The 16,018-nt window shown below is 30.6% G+C and overlaps 1 protein-coding gene across 3 annotated transcripts in view; it reads left to right on the forward strand.

Moving 5' to 3' along the window:
* LOC112684025 (receptor-type tyrosine-protein phosphatase N2) overlaps window positions 1-15,346 on the forward strand; it is a 70,813-nt gene extending 55,467 nt beyond the window's left edge. For 2 of the 3 annotated variants that reach the window (XM_025555323.1, XM_025555325.1), the window contains 20 exons: window positions 8,338-8,388; window positions 8,487-8,541; window positions 8,746-8,938; window positions 9,012-9,099; window positions 9,173-9,247; window positions 9,313-9,540; window positions 9,594-9,754; window positions 9,816-9,870; window positions 9,970-10,219; window positions 10,303-10,389; window positions 10,472-10,616; window positions 10,739-10,936; window positions 12,527-12,648; window positions 12,787-12,841; window positions 12,926-13,030; window positions 13,100-13,216; window positions 13,762-13,959; window positions 14,039-14,205; window positions 14,731-14,784; window positions 14,881-15,346. In XM_025555323.1, the coding sequence (XP_025411108.1) occupies window positions 8,338-8,388; window positions 8,487-8,541; window positions 8,746-8,938; window positions 9,012-9,099; window positions 9,173-9,247; window positions 9,313-9,540; window positions 9,594-9,754; window positions 9,816-9,870; window positions 9,970-10,219; window positions 10,303-10,389; window positions 10,472-10,616; window positions 10,739-10,936; window positions 12,527-12,648; window positions 12,787-12,841; window positions 12,926-13,030; window positions 13,100-13,216; window positions 13,762-13,959; window positions 14,039-14,205; window positions 14,731-14,784; window positions 14,881-15,139 (2,663 nt within the window). In that variant the 3' untranslated portion in view covers window positions 15,140-15,346. The remainder of the gene's footprint in view (window positions 1-8,337; window positions 8,389-8,486; window positions 8,542-8,745; window positions 8,939-9,011; window positions 9,100-9,172; window positions 9,248-9,312; window positions 9,541-9,593; window positions 9,755-9,815; window positions 9,871-9,969; window positions 10,220-10,302; window positions 10,390-10,471; window positions 10,617-10,738; window positions 10,937-12,526; window positions 12,649-12,786; window positions 12,842-12,925; window positions 13,031-13,099; window positions 13,217-13,761; window positions 13,960-14,038; window positions 14,206-14,730; window positions 14,785-14,880) is intronic. The other variant, XM_025555324.1, reaches the window with a different exon arrangement.
* The last annotated feature ends 672 nt before the right edge of the window (window positions 15,347-16,018 follow it).

Here is a 16,018-nt window from a genome sequence, read left to right on the forward strand (position 1 = left end):
TAATTTATAAATAGATACCTATCAAGATCTATAAAGAATATTCTTCTTTATAGATCTTGGGTACTTATTTTATACTAGATAAGTTAAGTTATGGTGATGATGCAGCACGTTGATAAATTCATTTTTTCGGTGTGCTTTCGGTATGCGCTTTATAGGTTTTGCTCAATCTTAATTCGATACCGACTGAATTTCATATGTGTTATTTGCTTTCGATTTTATATATTATTATTTATAAATTATATTTATTTTTTTTCTTATCTCAATTACTCGTAATTTTTTTACTAAAGGTTTTATAACAGTCGTCTTTTAGGGATCAGAAACTTAAGCACCATTTCTTCTTGACGTTCGCTTATAATATTTGACTGAACTATTGCCAACATAATTTTAAATTGGTCTAAACTACTTTGAGCGAAACGGGAATCGTAAAGAAACACAATTTGGGCAAAATGGGTACCCGGGCGAAACAGGCTACGCCCAAATACATATTTCGATTGAAAAAAAGAAAAAAATCAACAGTTGTTCTTACGATATCGATTATTACACGCAGTACATAATATTATTTATTATTATTATACCAGGTATTAAATTATTTATAACTTTATGATTATTATAAAGAATTTTTTTTCAATTAATCTTTACTATTATTGTTATTTTCTCAATGCTTAATGTCAAAGTTTAATGTAATCGGGTAAACGTTTTTGATATTGTCGAATAAAAAAGTGATTACTAGCTATTTACTGAGTGAAATTTTTCCACCCCTTGCTAAAAAAAAGTATTCCCCCCATTAACGTCATCAGTTGATGTTATAATATAAAAAAAGTGAAATTGATAAATGTTTAAAATCGTTGACCGAATAAATGTATGTTTATGTAGGTATCTAATATTAGTACTCCAGAATCCGTCCATGAACTTAATGTTCGGCTACATATTTTTGTTATTGCTTTGCTCTCTATTCGTTTGGAACGTAGTGGAATTCTAAATATATGTTCTTTTTAATATATATATATATATGTGTGTGTGTGATTCATTTTGTTAATAATATCATCGTAATCACTCTCATATGAAGTTACATTTAATAATGTGTCCATACCCATCGACCGTAGTCGAATGTGTTTATAAAGTAAAAATATTATGTAAATGTACCTATTTTGTTATTGACTGTAGTACGTGTAGAGACATGCACTAATATAATGTAATATTACAAATCAATAAGTTAATTATTGAGTCAAATGGTGTTCGTTAAATTATATAGTTTAAGCGGATTTAAATCGGGAGTAAATGTAATGTTAACATTTTCTTGGTTCCCGTTTTCCCAAAAGTATTATAAATAATAATAGGAGCTGTCAAGTGAATAATGATTAAGGATCGAACAAAAACGAAAAAAAAAAATCATTTTTCTGGTTGAAAAGTATACGAAAAATATTAATCAAAACGGAATTTCAATTGGTTTGAAACGAAAAATAAATAAAACCCAGAAAATAAAGAAAAATATACGTATTCGAACGAAGCATCCCATCGTGGGATGAATGGCAACATGAACCAAAATAAAATGACATCAAGTTCGGTACAAAACAAATAATGAAATATAAACAAACACTTAACACGTTCAACGGTAAATAATACATAGGATTGGTTGATGTTATTACATTATATTGTCCGCTACCGTTCCTGTAAAATATATTTCGTTATCAAAATTATTTGTACGTATACGGATTCGCAAAGTATAATCACGTAGATACGATAATAATATGATGTATGGAATAGAGAAATGCCGGAGGATAAAGATAAAGATGATTATATTCGCGGAGTGTGTTCAATATTGAAACGAGCATTGTATTATATACTTCTCGACGCGTGGGACGACCGTGAGATTATAGTGTATGCAGCGTACGTATTATTAAAAAGCTTCATTCCATCACATATCAGTTCAATGAGAATAATACGGAGCTTTTCGTTAAAAATAATAAATAAGAAGATTATCTCATCTAGTTTCCTGCTCAATTATGTAAATTGTATAATACATATTGTATAATATTGTATTATACGTCATGTATAAAAAAGTGAAATACAAGAGGTATAAAAAAAAAATCAGTGATATTTGATAAATGGTAGATAACAATGATAAGTGATAACAGTAATAAAACGACGGAGCACGGCCACACAAGTAACATGGTTACATAGATTAAATATACTTAATAATATATTTAATCTATGCTGGTTATTGATAGGTGGTTGCCGATTGGTATCGATCATAGAAAATAGATTATAAAGAATAAGCATTGTTGTCCATTATAAAGAACTATTTAAGCCATAGAAAATAGACCTATTAACTTAAGTTCCATGATTCTAGTCGAAATATTTGTAAATCGTAAATACGTGCGATAAGTGTTAAATCATAAACTCAAGTCATAAGTCATAGTCGTAGACAGTAGACCCCAGTATAATATTATACTAAATTCTATTAATTCTATTTAATTGCCTACAGGCTACAAGTTAAAATTAATTGAAGTTCCTAAACGTAAGTTACTCTTTCTTTTTACTTTGGGTCGACCTAATAATGTCTAATATTATTGATTTTACATTTTTTTTTGACACTCCGGCAGTTATATATTTAACAATTATGTAAACACCATAACATTTTTGTAAAATACTGTATTATACTCGTATAATACATGTATTATACAATTAAAAAATAAAATACGGTATTTTTACATCACTGGTCCTGCTTGATGAAAAAAAAAACACGAAACTATTTTTTCCCATAGTATAATTTCAACTTACAAGACACTGAATAAATGAATGCTTACAATACACGTTTTAACATTATGTCGATAGGCCATTCCGTTTCTGACAACTATCCATGTATTATCAACCAGTAATCACACGATTTATTTTCTCACAGAACAACTTTATTGAAAATAAAATTATATTTCTAATATCTTATTTTCGTTCGAAATGCAATCCTCGTTGCCTACACACACCCACTTTGGGTGCCGGTGTTAGAATGTGACTCTTGTAGACCTCGAGTAGCCAATACAGGTGTGAATAACGAGCAGTGTGTATACGAGGTATACAAGTTCAGTGTTATGGAAAAAAAAACCAATACAAAAAATAAATGACATTAAAACTGTTGAAAGTGTACACCACGAGTAAATGGACAGGAAATATCATTCGTAACACGAATGATGAAAAATATATACTTATGCGTTGGAACGAAATCACCGTACAAGTCGAATGCGAAAAATAAGAAATATAATTACTAAAACACTGTCAATGCAGCACCAACAGCTACACCCGATTTCAAAGATATAATTAACCTGTTAATATTCCTATGTACAACAGTTTTAAAAAAAATTTTCCCGTCTTCTATTCCTATACCTTCTCCTTAATATCAAATTATTAAATACCTATTTCAATTATTATTAATTTCTCACCGTTTCACCCCCCCCCCCACACATACACACACAAAAAAAACATCATTAATTTCTTACATATATGTTAAATAAATTGTTCTTGACCAATTATATCCCCTATTAATATTACCTTCTCTTACCTCATTGTAATAATATAATATTATAAAATTATTATATCATTACTCATTATTATTATTTAAAATTGCTTTTATTTTCAGTTTGAGTTTATTTTATTATATATCATAACGTACCTACTAAGTCTAATTTTGTACAATAGTCGTAATTAATTGTTAAACTATTATATATAATTCAATAATTGTTGAGCTATAATTGTTCTTACTTAAAGTTCTGAAAAAAAATATACTATAACAATAATAAGATTCATGATTTGCAGCAAGTGTAGTCTGTATTGTAATGTATACTATAAACGAGTAAATTTCAAATAATGAACAGCGTTGACGAAAGTCCGTAGAGCTGTTAAAATATTTGATTGACTATTGATTATAAAAATTTAATTAAAATACGATATAATGTAAATATTCGAAACATATTTTAAAAAAAAAAATTACTAAACCATTTTTTCAAGACTTAATTTTGTAAAAAACAATCAAATTCGTTTGGTTTCAAAAATATTATCAAATAATGAAAATACCGTCCGTTTGTTTTTGTATTTTGGTCTGGAATTTCACGATGAAAAGATTTGGGAACTAATTGGAGCTTTCGAATCACTTTAGGCAACTCATTGAATTGTTCATTCCGATACTTTAAATAATAACGTAAATTGTCGTTATTACGTAACAATCAATAATCATAGTTAGATTTTTATAAATAATTTATATGTAATACCGACAATTATTTACGTAATGTTTATTGCAATTTCCATTTGTATCTGCGTGCTTTCGGTAGGGAATCAAAACGGCTTACAACCTGGTTTTAAAACTCGGAGTACTCGTACAAAATTTGAAACTGGAAATAAATCAAAAACGAAACTCGACAATATGTGCACCCGGTTTTTATACGAAACCCAAACCAGGAGAAAAATTGAATCCAGTTTTTGATTTGAAACAGTGCAATTTGAAAATGCAATTTAAAATATTAAACCATGAACTAAAATGATTCAAATAAATAAGAAAATAAAACGTTTATCTTTATTTTCTGGAAACGGAAATTGGAAATAAAATGTATATTTTTAATTTCTATTCATTAATAATGGTAGGAAGTAATATTTAAAAAATGAGCAATTAGCCAAATAATTATGAAATAACCTACAGGAAAATCTTTCTTCAGCCGTTCTAGAAAGTATTATAATAAAATGTACCTAATACATAAATACAAATTTTAGCATTACATGGTTTTAACTTATATCTTCTTACGTACATTATATATTATAGTATATCTTATTGTTTTTTACATTTAATTTTAATGTGTTTTATAGTGCCTTAAATTCCTATGATTATTTGGCTACTGCACACATAATTCCAATCCTCAAAATAATTTAAAATAATGGACCTAGTAGTGTGCATGCCACAGTGGCGTATATGGGTTTTCATTTCGAAGGGGGCCGATTATGTATTTGATTTTTGGGTGGAAGGGAAGGAGGAAGCACACTATTACGAAAAAAATTACTTTAACACTATAAGACTTCTCGACTGTCTTTACACCATCAGAGAAATAAGAAACTCAATTTTTTTAATGATTTATTATTTTTTAAAAGTATAAAAACTACATTGTAATAAACAAATTTTTTATTGGAGTCACTCAAAATTCATCACATATTTTCTTAAAAGAATAAACATATTTTATAAATATAAAATTTTAAATTATTGCATAAGCAACATTCTCAGTGTCGCGACAAATTTTCGAAAACCCCCAGCATTAAGACATATCCATATTAAAAATAATAATCTTTAACAATGGTGTTTTTCATTTCGAAGGGGGCCCGGGCCCCCTTGCCCCCCATAAATACGCCCCTGAAATGCCATATATTAATAACTTTAATTGTTTTTTGTATTTATCAATATTTATTTAAAAATATTAAATTAGATTTATTATAGATATAATAATCTCTATAATAGATAAAACTACCTACTTATAATAAATATTAAATTATACATATTAATTATATGAGATACAATTTTAGGCAACCTTCTAGTCTTATCAGTACAATTTGATTTATCATGTCAACCATAAATCAACATGAATCGATTTCTTTACATAAATAATTTTTCTAATAGTATTGCAAAGAATTTTTATTACCACAATCAAGCACTTAATGTAACTTAAATAACCACTTAATCAAGGATGGAACTTGAGGGTGGAAGAGAGGGATTCATCCCCGGGCATAACATCTTAGAGGGTGTAATTTTTGTAATTATTAACAACTAATTTGATATTTTTAACTTTGCTAAATACCAATATTAGGTAAAAACTCAATAAGTATAATTATATATTAATTGTTAGATAAAAATTCTCGAGAGGAGTATTTGATTATTGGTCTATGATAGGACGTAATTTTATCATTTTCCCCGGGCGTAAAAATTCCTAGTTCCACCTCTGTACTTAATACTCGTTGAACATTTTATTATTTAACGTTACTCCTATAAATAATTGATAGTCTACATTCATTAAATCAATCTCTTTTTGTAGAGCAACATCTATGTAGTTAAAGCTTTAAAAACAAAGTTAAAAATTAATAATTATGTAATCATATAACACATATTATTATAATATTAAAATCATATAAAAGTCTATGACTAGAAAATTTAAATTAATTATTATGTAGTATGAAATACTTATATAATTTAATTAATTTAGTCAAAAATAAACTTTGATACTTGTAATTTCTGCAAATTAAATAGTTTCTGATGCTTCAAAGAAAACTCCTTGAAACCATTCCTACCTAACAGCATTATGGTGTACCTTATCATGAGAATATAAAAAAAATAAAACTAGGTTTTAACCCACTAACTGAAATCCGAGACAACATAAAACCTGGTTTTACCGTGTAGCTAGAATCTGTGAAAAGTCAACCTACTTTGATTCCCTGGCTTTCAGTAAAATTATATTAATGGTACAACTTCAACGCGCTAATAAAATATTTTTAAACCTTTTCTTTTTCTATTCATAAAAATATCTACGTTAATCCGCGCTCCTCCATATTGTTTAAATAAGATACTTTTTCACTTTTAAAACATTAAATTTTATATTTTAAAGTTCTGTGATACTTCTACCGTTGCTGTGTGCATGTGTCCTGTATAAGTTATCTGCTTAGCGTGAAAATTCGTGGCTTACTATATTGTAAATCTTCATGATTGAGACATATGCACAATTATTTTGGACGTCAAAAATATTGATATATTTCACTACAATGAAAACAAAATTAGATAAAAACGACAAAGTGTGTTCGATTTCGATAACCGCCAATCAAGGAAATCAGCGTGGAATGACGGTAGAACAATCCGACATCGAATTGGATCGAGTGTATCTCTGTCAGGATTTGTATGTCTAGCGATGCGAGATTTGTACTATTGCGGTAGAAAATTTGACAGAGAAATGTTCTACCTACGAACCCACGTCTATAGCCGTCAGCTGTATAACTGATTATATATATATATAATAAAAAGGTTGATTGGTAAAATCCGACTAAATCTGTGGTTCATGACGAATATCGATGAAAACAAGTTTGTTCAATAACAAAAAATAAATTAATCTAACCAATTTCGAACAACCGTAATACGGTTTAATTGAAAACTACTCGTATATACGAGTACACAGTAAAATAAACTGTGTAAAAATGTGATTCTATCTTTACAAGTATAATCGTACAACTGTGCAGTACCGGATTTAAGTCTCAGGAGGCCAGGGTGCAAACATCTATTGACGGCACCTTAAAAAAAAAATTTACCCGATATAATACTTATATTAATGTTTACTTAATATATGTTAGTGTATTAAATAACTAAAAAAAATGAAATATTCATTACCTTAATTAATAGGTAAATTTAAAAAAAATAAAATAACGAAATAGACAATTTTCAATTTTGGTTTTAGAGGCCCCATAGAGGTTTGAAGATCCGGAGCACTGTACCCCTGCACCTCTGTTAATTTAGTACAGTGATTATATGCATGTGTTAGCGAATAGTTTCAATTAAATCCCATTTATGCTCAAACAGTTACATTGCCACACTGATATGTCTTATGCATATGTCTTATGCACCACATAAACAAGCAAAATGCTCCGATTCCCTAACGATTTAGATGACAATGACGAATGTGACATCCGACGAGACGTTTCGAACATTCTATCAGTATGAAATGGTTATCAAAGACTATCAGAATTGTATGATTAAATCGGTCAATTCAAAAACAACATAAGCCATTAAATGGAAATTTTATACAAACCTTAACTAACCTCAGAAATTCAAATATTTTTGTACTCTCACCAATTAATGAATTTATTTTCAGAATCTAAGATATCCATTATTATCTGTTATTATATTATATTAATTACATATTATATAAACAGTTTTAGAATTTACCTCTATCAAAAATTTTTCACTGTCGTTATATGCATCAATTATAAAATTTAAGGAGCTAAATAGGACGTAATTAACTTTTTGAGTATTTTCCCTATAAAACGAACAATAAATTAAAATTTCCAAACTGTTATATAATGAAATATCTTTGGTTATTGTCGCAATTAAATAATTTTAAACATGTTAAATTATTTAAAATAATAATATTAATCAAAGGGATAATTAACTTTCAAACCAATGACCTATTCTAATAGGAACCTATGAATCAAATATTGATTTTAAACATATTTGCATTGAAATATTGTACCTTGTGATAGTAAAAATATTACTTAAATTTTTTTAATACTATGAAAAACCGAGAACAACTTTTTTGTTTTTTCAATTTTCAGGTTGTCTATTTAATGGCAATGTTTGTGCTCAACACGAGTGGTGCTTTGACGGTAAGACCGTATTATGTTGTATTTAAATTAAGTACTATGAATATTACATTATATCTGTGCATTTTAACCGAGATATTGTTTTTTTTTTTTTTTTATAGATCATGCATTCGGGAAATGCATTCCAAATTATAATAACGGTGAAGGAGAATATACGTAAGATAACAGCTTATATACTATATAAAATAGATAACTTGTATGTATAGGGTGGGTCACTGGAGTTTTTTTCACGTAATAATATGTCAATGGTGCGAAAAAGAACGGTACCCGCCATATATGCAATAAATCAATGAAATCTGAGCACTCTCCGTGGAACAATATCAATGTTAAGTTTAATTTTAATTTTGTGCTGTTTTATAGGTACAAACTGATGATGGACAACCTCTTAATTCTGCAGGAAGACATGAAATTTCTCTATCGCAACGGTTACGGTTGGCCGCATCCGTTTACACAGTGCATACTCAAACAGCGATTAAAACTGATCAAGTACAGTCGACCCGTGGACATTTCGATTTGTAATCCATTCTCGAGACTACCGGACAGAAGCAGACAAGTAATAATCACGCTTGCACGATGATTTTATTAACACTTAAAGTATCGTTTTCGTTTGTCCGTATTATGTTCAGAACGACAACGGCGATTTCGCGGACTTCTCCGATGTGTACATAAATCCAGATGATATCGAACGGGATCATGAATTCTATTCGGACTTAAGTACGTTGATAGTCGAAAACTGTTTTATATTTATATATATATATATATAAAAATATGTGTATTTTTGAACTAGATGACGATTATCATCGAAGTGTTATTAACAGGAATAAACTTCAAGGAACACCATTGTACTTACCGTGGATGCAAGGTACGTAATACGTAGTTATTTCGGTAACATCGGGTAACACGAAATAATTTTTTTGGTTTTTGCAGGCGTAAAACAGCAACAATACGAAGACGATCAGGTGCCCTTGGCGTACGGTCAACCGAGGTTCCGACCGGATTACAACACACCGGAAAGGTTCCGGGCGGGCGAAGAGATGAAGGACAAGATGGACGTTGAATGGAAGGAACTGAGGCACATGGACATGATATCCAAAGGTCTGGAGAACCCAAACAAGGCGTACACGGAGGGTGGTCTGGTCTTCTTACCACGCAAAGGTATAAACACAAACGTTGACGAGCAAACTATACTCAAACACATTATTATTTAGGATGGGTGTTTGTAGGAGCCAACGGCGAAGAAGATGACGAGATGTTTAGCGATTTCATTAAGAGCTACGATCCGGAGCTGGGATGGGGATTCAAAAGACCCGAACGATTGGACGTCAAGAAACCCGGGCCGTTTTACAAGACAAACAATTTTGCATTCGAAGTAAGTTACCATATTTTGATCGCGAACGGTGAACTAATGACCGGATGTAATAATATTTCAGATCAATGACGAAGGGGCTGAGCAAAAACAAGGCGAGGAAATCCCCAAGACTGTCGGTATGTATTCATTGACGCTGTGTTATACGTAATACGTAGTAAAAGAGGACAATGTAAACGATTTGTTTATTAACGTTTTCCATATAATTATTTGTACAGATGCTACGACATTACTGGGAACTAACCGAAAATCGGATTCAGAAGAGACGAAATCGACCAACACTAATAACAAGGCATCGTCAAAATTGACTCAAGACGATTTTAAAACCGTTTACATCAGTAAAATCGCCCCGGGTGAGGAAAAGGATATCCAGAGAAAGGAAAATTCTAAAAATAAAATGCTCGACGTAGATAACGATCAATATGAAGTGGTCGACACTTCTTATGTTTCTATCCAAATAAAACAAAAGTGAGTTGCTTTCCATTATTATGTTACGAAAAAAATAAATAACGTTTTACGGTATCGTTTATATTAATGTTACACTTGAATAGGATCAGCTCTCCAGATAGAGGTAACAACTTGCTTAAAGTGCTGTCCAATATCATTAATATCGATTTTAAATCGATAGTCAACGCTCGGTAAGTATATATGCTTCTCAGATGGTGTATAATACTATAACGTAACTCATTTTTTATTCCGCTCGGAACGGTTATGTTTTAGCTTCGACGAGTCTGAGATTACGTTCCAAATACTGCCGAGCGCCGGCGTTAATGCATCGCAGGTGGTGAAACGGATAGAGACGATGAAGAGCAAATTCGCGAAGAAAACAGGCTACACTATAGAATCCGTGAGCGTAGGAGACAAGGTAAACATTAATAATATTTTTTTATTATTACTTACGGCAGCGCGCGAGAACCGTAGAGTAATAACAGAAATTCTTATTACTCTGTGGCGGAAACCGAGGATAATGCGATGAAACATGATTAGGTGAAAACACCGTCGGTGATGATGAGTTCCAAGTACGAAGACAGCAAAAATTTCGAATGGATTTTCATTTCCGTCGCGGCCGTGTGTGCCGTCTTGGTGTCTGTGGCGGCGTTCGTTGTAATGAGAAAACACGCGAAGTACAAAAGCAAGTTCGAAGGATTGATCGGAAGCAGCACGGAAGTCAGTAAAGATTACCAGGTGACTTTTATCGAGATAAATACTATTACGTTACTTTAACGTACCTATAATAAAATATAGAGTTCAAAGGTGGGCATTTATCATCAAACAGATAATATAATCGAGATAAAAGTTTAATTGTTTACTTATTCGCCATAGTTATTTACCGATTGACTAAATAACGCTGATTTTAAAAACCTTTGAAGCAACTGAATTTTTATAGTCAATAGAAAATATATGTTCAATCAAAATCACCCATAAAGTAGAAATAATACAATCTGTGTATGTTCACTAAAATGTACATAATATGAGGTGAATGTTCAAATAGCATAATTATTGTTTTATATAAACTTGCGTGCTTTCAGAAAAATAAATCGATTAACTGAATTGAGGTAATATTTTCTTTTGTGGGTATTAACTTCAACTTAAATAAGTGTACAGTTTCAAATTTGTTTGAAATTACATTTATGTATTGAAATCCATTATTGTTTAAAATACTTTGTTCATAAGAGATGCATGGGCGTAGGTAATGGGGAGCTTTGGGTGTTCAAACACTCTCCGAAATAGTTCGAGTTGTCATTGATTCTTTCAATTTTCTTTGCCAAAATGCTGAGATGGAATTTAACCTAATATTTATTACGGCTTCAAAAACTTTAACTGATGTTGATGGCACAATGAGTGTACTAAGACTTTCAAAAAAAAAGAACAAATTAATCGAAACAATTATTTAGATTCTCCGCCGGAATAATATTATAGAAAAGCTCTTTTTAAACCATTTTTTGATCATTCTATAGTAAATTTAAAAAGTAAGTTGGAACAGTATTATGATTTAATTTTATTTTTTTCAAAATATTATTCCGAAAAAATTTGTTTTTACAAATGAGAAATATGTTATTAATTTATAGGATTTTTACAAGACAATAATTTTGGATCATCAACAGTTTTTTTCAGAATAATTATTGTGGAAATCCAAATGTGTAAGAGAAAAGAAGATTGTAGACCATCCTCAGCATTTGAAGCATTTTTAAAATGTGATTCTAAATGTTTTCCAAATATAAAACAATTGTTAACTATTATTTCTTCACTTTCCGTATCAACTACTACCTACTGTAGAAAGAACTTTTTCAACATTACAACGTATTAAATCATATTTGAAAAATTCGACAGGAAATGAACGATTAACTGGACTTGCTTTGCTAAGCGTTCATCGTGAAATTAATATTGATCCGGAAGAAGTAATCAATATTTTTAAACTTCAACTAAGAAAACAAGGTTTTATTTTATAATTTTTTTTTATATTTTTAAATTTGTAATTTATATGGACAAAATATTGTACTGATATTCAATTATATTAAATAAATAGTTCATATTTAATTTCAATGTTTTATAGTACTATAAAATTAAATTATGTTTTATAGTACTAATATAAATCTAGACCAAAACCCTCTCCGAAAATATTTCCTACCTACGCACATGATGAGATGACTTAAATTACTAACGTGGACAACTAGGGTTAATTTTTTTTTCTATTTTTTTGCCCACTTCTGCAGTGGATCTTGTTTATAAATACAATTTTAGTAACACATCTTTGAACGATTTTCATATTGCAAGGAATTGTGCCGAGCGAGGATGTCGAGCAAAAAAGAAGAAACGAATGCCACGTCTCAGAGAATAGCGAGCCTGTCGAAAGATCCGGACAACAGTCCTTCTTCAAGGTCAAGCACATCTTCGTGGTATTTTTCGTTTTATTTGATTTTTTTTTTTTCTCTTCTTACACAACATTGCTCTTTAGTTATAATAAATATACAATTCAATAATTCGATGTTATTTGTACTAAAAATATTTTACTAATAATGGTATTGAATTTTAAGGGGAGAAGAACCGGTACTGTCGAACATGGATATATCAACCGGACACATGGTTTTGGTAATAAAATTTGAAAATGTTCCCGTTCGCGGTGGATTGAAATCGAAATATTTTATATAAAACATCAATTTCACGTTATTTCAGGCTTATATGGAGGACCATTTGAACAATAAAAACCGACTGGACAGCGAGTGGGCAGCGCTCTGCGCGTACGAAGCGGAACCGTGTGCGGTCAATGTGGCTAGAAAGGTGAGTAGTATCCCGCAGTAAGTGATTGGTGACTTTTTATTTTTTATCACCGGTGGTGATTGATTGCAGCCGGAAAACGCAAAGAAGAATCGTTACATCAATGCATTACCATACGACCACGCCAGGGTTGTGATCAACGAGTACGCCAACATGAATAATTCGGACTACATCAACGCATCTACCATAGTACGAAATCCACAAAGATTAATTTTTAACTATAAATAAAAATTATAGGATTTTTATTTAAAAAAAAAAAAAACTTCTTCAAATCCCGAAAACAAAAATTGAACTTGGGCTCTTACCGGTCTCGCGAAGTAATATTTTTTACGTTTTATGAATATACATTTTTTTGTTTTTTCATAATTTCTATTAGAACAGTAACGATCGACTTAGTACTTACACTTATATTATGTACGCACTGAAGAGAACTCGTTATCAAATAAAAAAATATTTCCCGCACTATAAATTATCGTCTCTTAAAAATGAAACATGTACCACGCTGGCGAAACTAAACGTTTAAAAAAAATAACGTAACCGGTGTGCATAAAATGCTTATAAAATTGTCAGTTTATTATTTTTAAGTTTAAAAAAAAAAATCAAAATCGATCGGCTGTCGAGGTTAGTTTGTAGGTTTCGTTCTAGGTCCTGGTAAAATATATTTATATATTACAAACTTCAGTCGGAATTATTTAATTAAAAACATGCACTCATCTGCTATGCGTTTCACGTAGACCGATCACGATCCACGGAATCCGGCTTACATCGCGACACAAGGACCGTTGCCCGACACATCGGCAGACTTTTGGCAAATGGTTTGGGAACAAGGTTGCGTGGTGATCGTGATGTTGACCAGACTGGTAGAAAACGACGTGGTGTTATGTCATCGTTACTGGCCGGAAGAGGGATCTGAACTCTATCACATATACGAGGTATGGAATAGAGTCGAAATTAATGTTTTTTTTCTGGTCTGGGCGCATATAATAGCGTGTTATGAATGTTTTCGTTCAGGTGCATTTGGTTAGTGAACACATATGGTGCGATGATTACTTGGTGAGGAGTTTCTATCTGAAAAACTTGAAAACCGGAGAAACCAGAACAGTCACTCAGTTCCACTTCTTGACATGGCCAGATGGAGGAGTCCCCAACACTACGAAAGCTCTACTGGAATTCCGCAGGTAACAACACATTAATTAATGATTTAACTCATTATGTCTACATCTATAGTAGTCAAAGTGGCGTATACAGAAAATATTTTTGGGAGCGGCTACTATAGACAAAGTTAAATTACCACTGTATAGTGCTGTAACTGCTATCTAATAATTACCAACAAGACACAGTAGGGGTACTTATATACATTTCATTTACAGAATGTCCCAAAATGATTTGACGTTGGACGCAAATTCTAAATAAGCATAAAGCACCATTAAATTATAACAAACATTTAAAATTATTTTTAAATCATTTCGGGGGGGGGGTGCTACTAGACCACTAGACCCCTCCTATATACGCCACTGAATACATTTATAGTTTGGTTTTCAAAATGTTACACACTGCAAGTTTTCACATAAGATGAAAATTCATCAATCGAGTAGGAACTAGATTAAAACAAATTTATTATATTATGTGATCGTTAAATTTAAAACGATTATACGCACACGTATCACTATTACTCATAGATGTTGTTTTTTTATGGCTCGTAGGAAAGTCAACAAGTCGTTCCGTGGTAGATCTTGCCCAATCGTCGTCCATTGCAGGTATGCATCGCTGATTCTAATAATACAAAGTATTTTTTCATATTGTGCATAGAAATATTAAATCTGATCGAACAATATATCGTTTGATCCGTACAGCGATGGCGTAAGTCGTACTGGTTCGTATTGCTTGTTGGACATGGTGCTTAATCGTATGGCGAAAGGAGCTAAGGAAATCGACATAGCGGCAACTTTGGAGCACATCCGTGATCAGCGTTCGGGTGCGGTGGCTACTAAAGCCCAATTCCAGATGGTTTTGGCTGCCGTGGCCGAAGAAGTGCAAGCCATATTGAAAGCCTTGCCTCAGCAACAAACACCTCAGCCTTTACCTCCGCCTCCTCCACCAGCCCAACATTGAACATTTTTTTCTTTCCAATCACACACATCACATACATACGATTTAAGCTCTATATCCTTTTTGCTAGTATTTCCTAAAATAGGCTCAAAAAATGTTTTTTTGATCTCATAGATTATCTCTTCTAGATGTTTTAATCTCATATTAATAATAAAATATATTTATTCAGATGCTTGAAATCCCAGCATATACAAAATTAATATCATTGGTTTTCCTATTTCAATGTCTATTAAATATATATATTATAATAATATACATTTTACCGGTTAATTGTTACCAATATAAAAATAACCACAAAACAGGTACCTAAACTATTATGAACTATTATGTATTTTTTTATTATATAATTTTAAATGTTTTTTTTATTTGTTTTTATGTTAAGTATAAATTTGTTAATTTTCTCAATTTCAATAATTCTGAATCATCAAATAATAATTAATTTTCAATTTAAATAACCACATACAGATATTTAATGTTCATATAATACGTAGTATATAAAATTATAATCAAATAACCTACTATTACCTATTAGAGAACATAATAGTTTTCAATTTTTGACATTAAATATATTATATAAACATAAAATTTAATATATATTAGATATATTACAAATATTTAAAAACTTAATGTGTTGGAAAATATACATATATTTAATTATATATATTATCATAAACAGTTATTAATTATAATAGATATAGAAAAGTATTTAAATTATATTTATGGAAAATAATATATCTGTCTTACGTGGAATCTAAACTATCTGAATAAAAATGTGAATTGTTTTCAAACAATTAAAAAGTAGTACAAGTTATTTGTATATTAGTATAATATATTAATTAGTATAATATAATTATTATAGCATAGTATATATTAGTATAATAT

This window comes from Sipha flava, unplaced genomic scaffold, assembly GCF_003268045.1.
Source record: "Sipha flava isolate LNK unplaced genomic scaffold, YSA_version1 23_pilon_pilon, whole genome shotgun sequence".
Taxonomy (NCBI): Eukaryota; Metazoa; Arthropoda; class Insecta; order Hemiptera; family Aphididae; genus Sipha; species Sipha flava.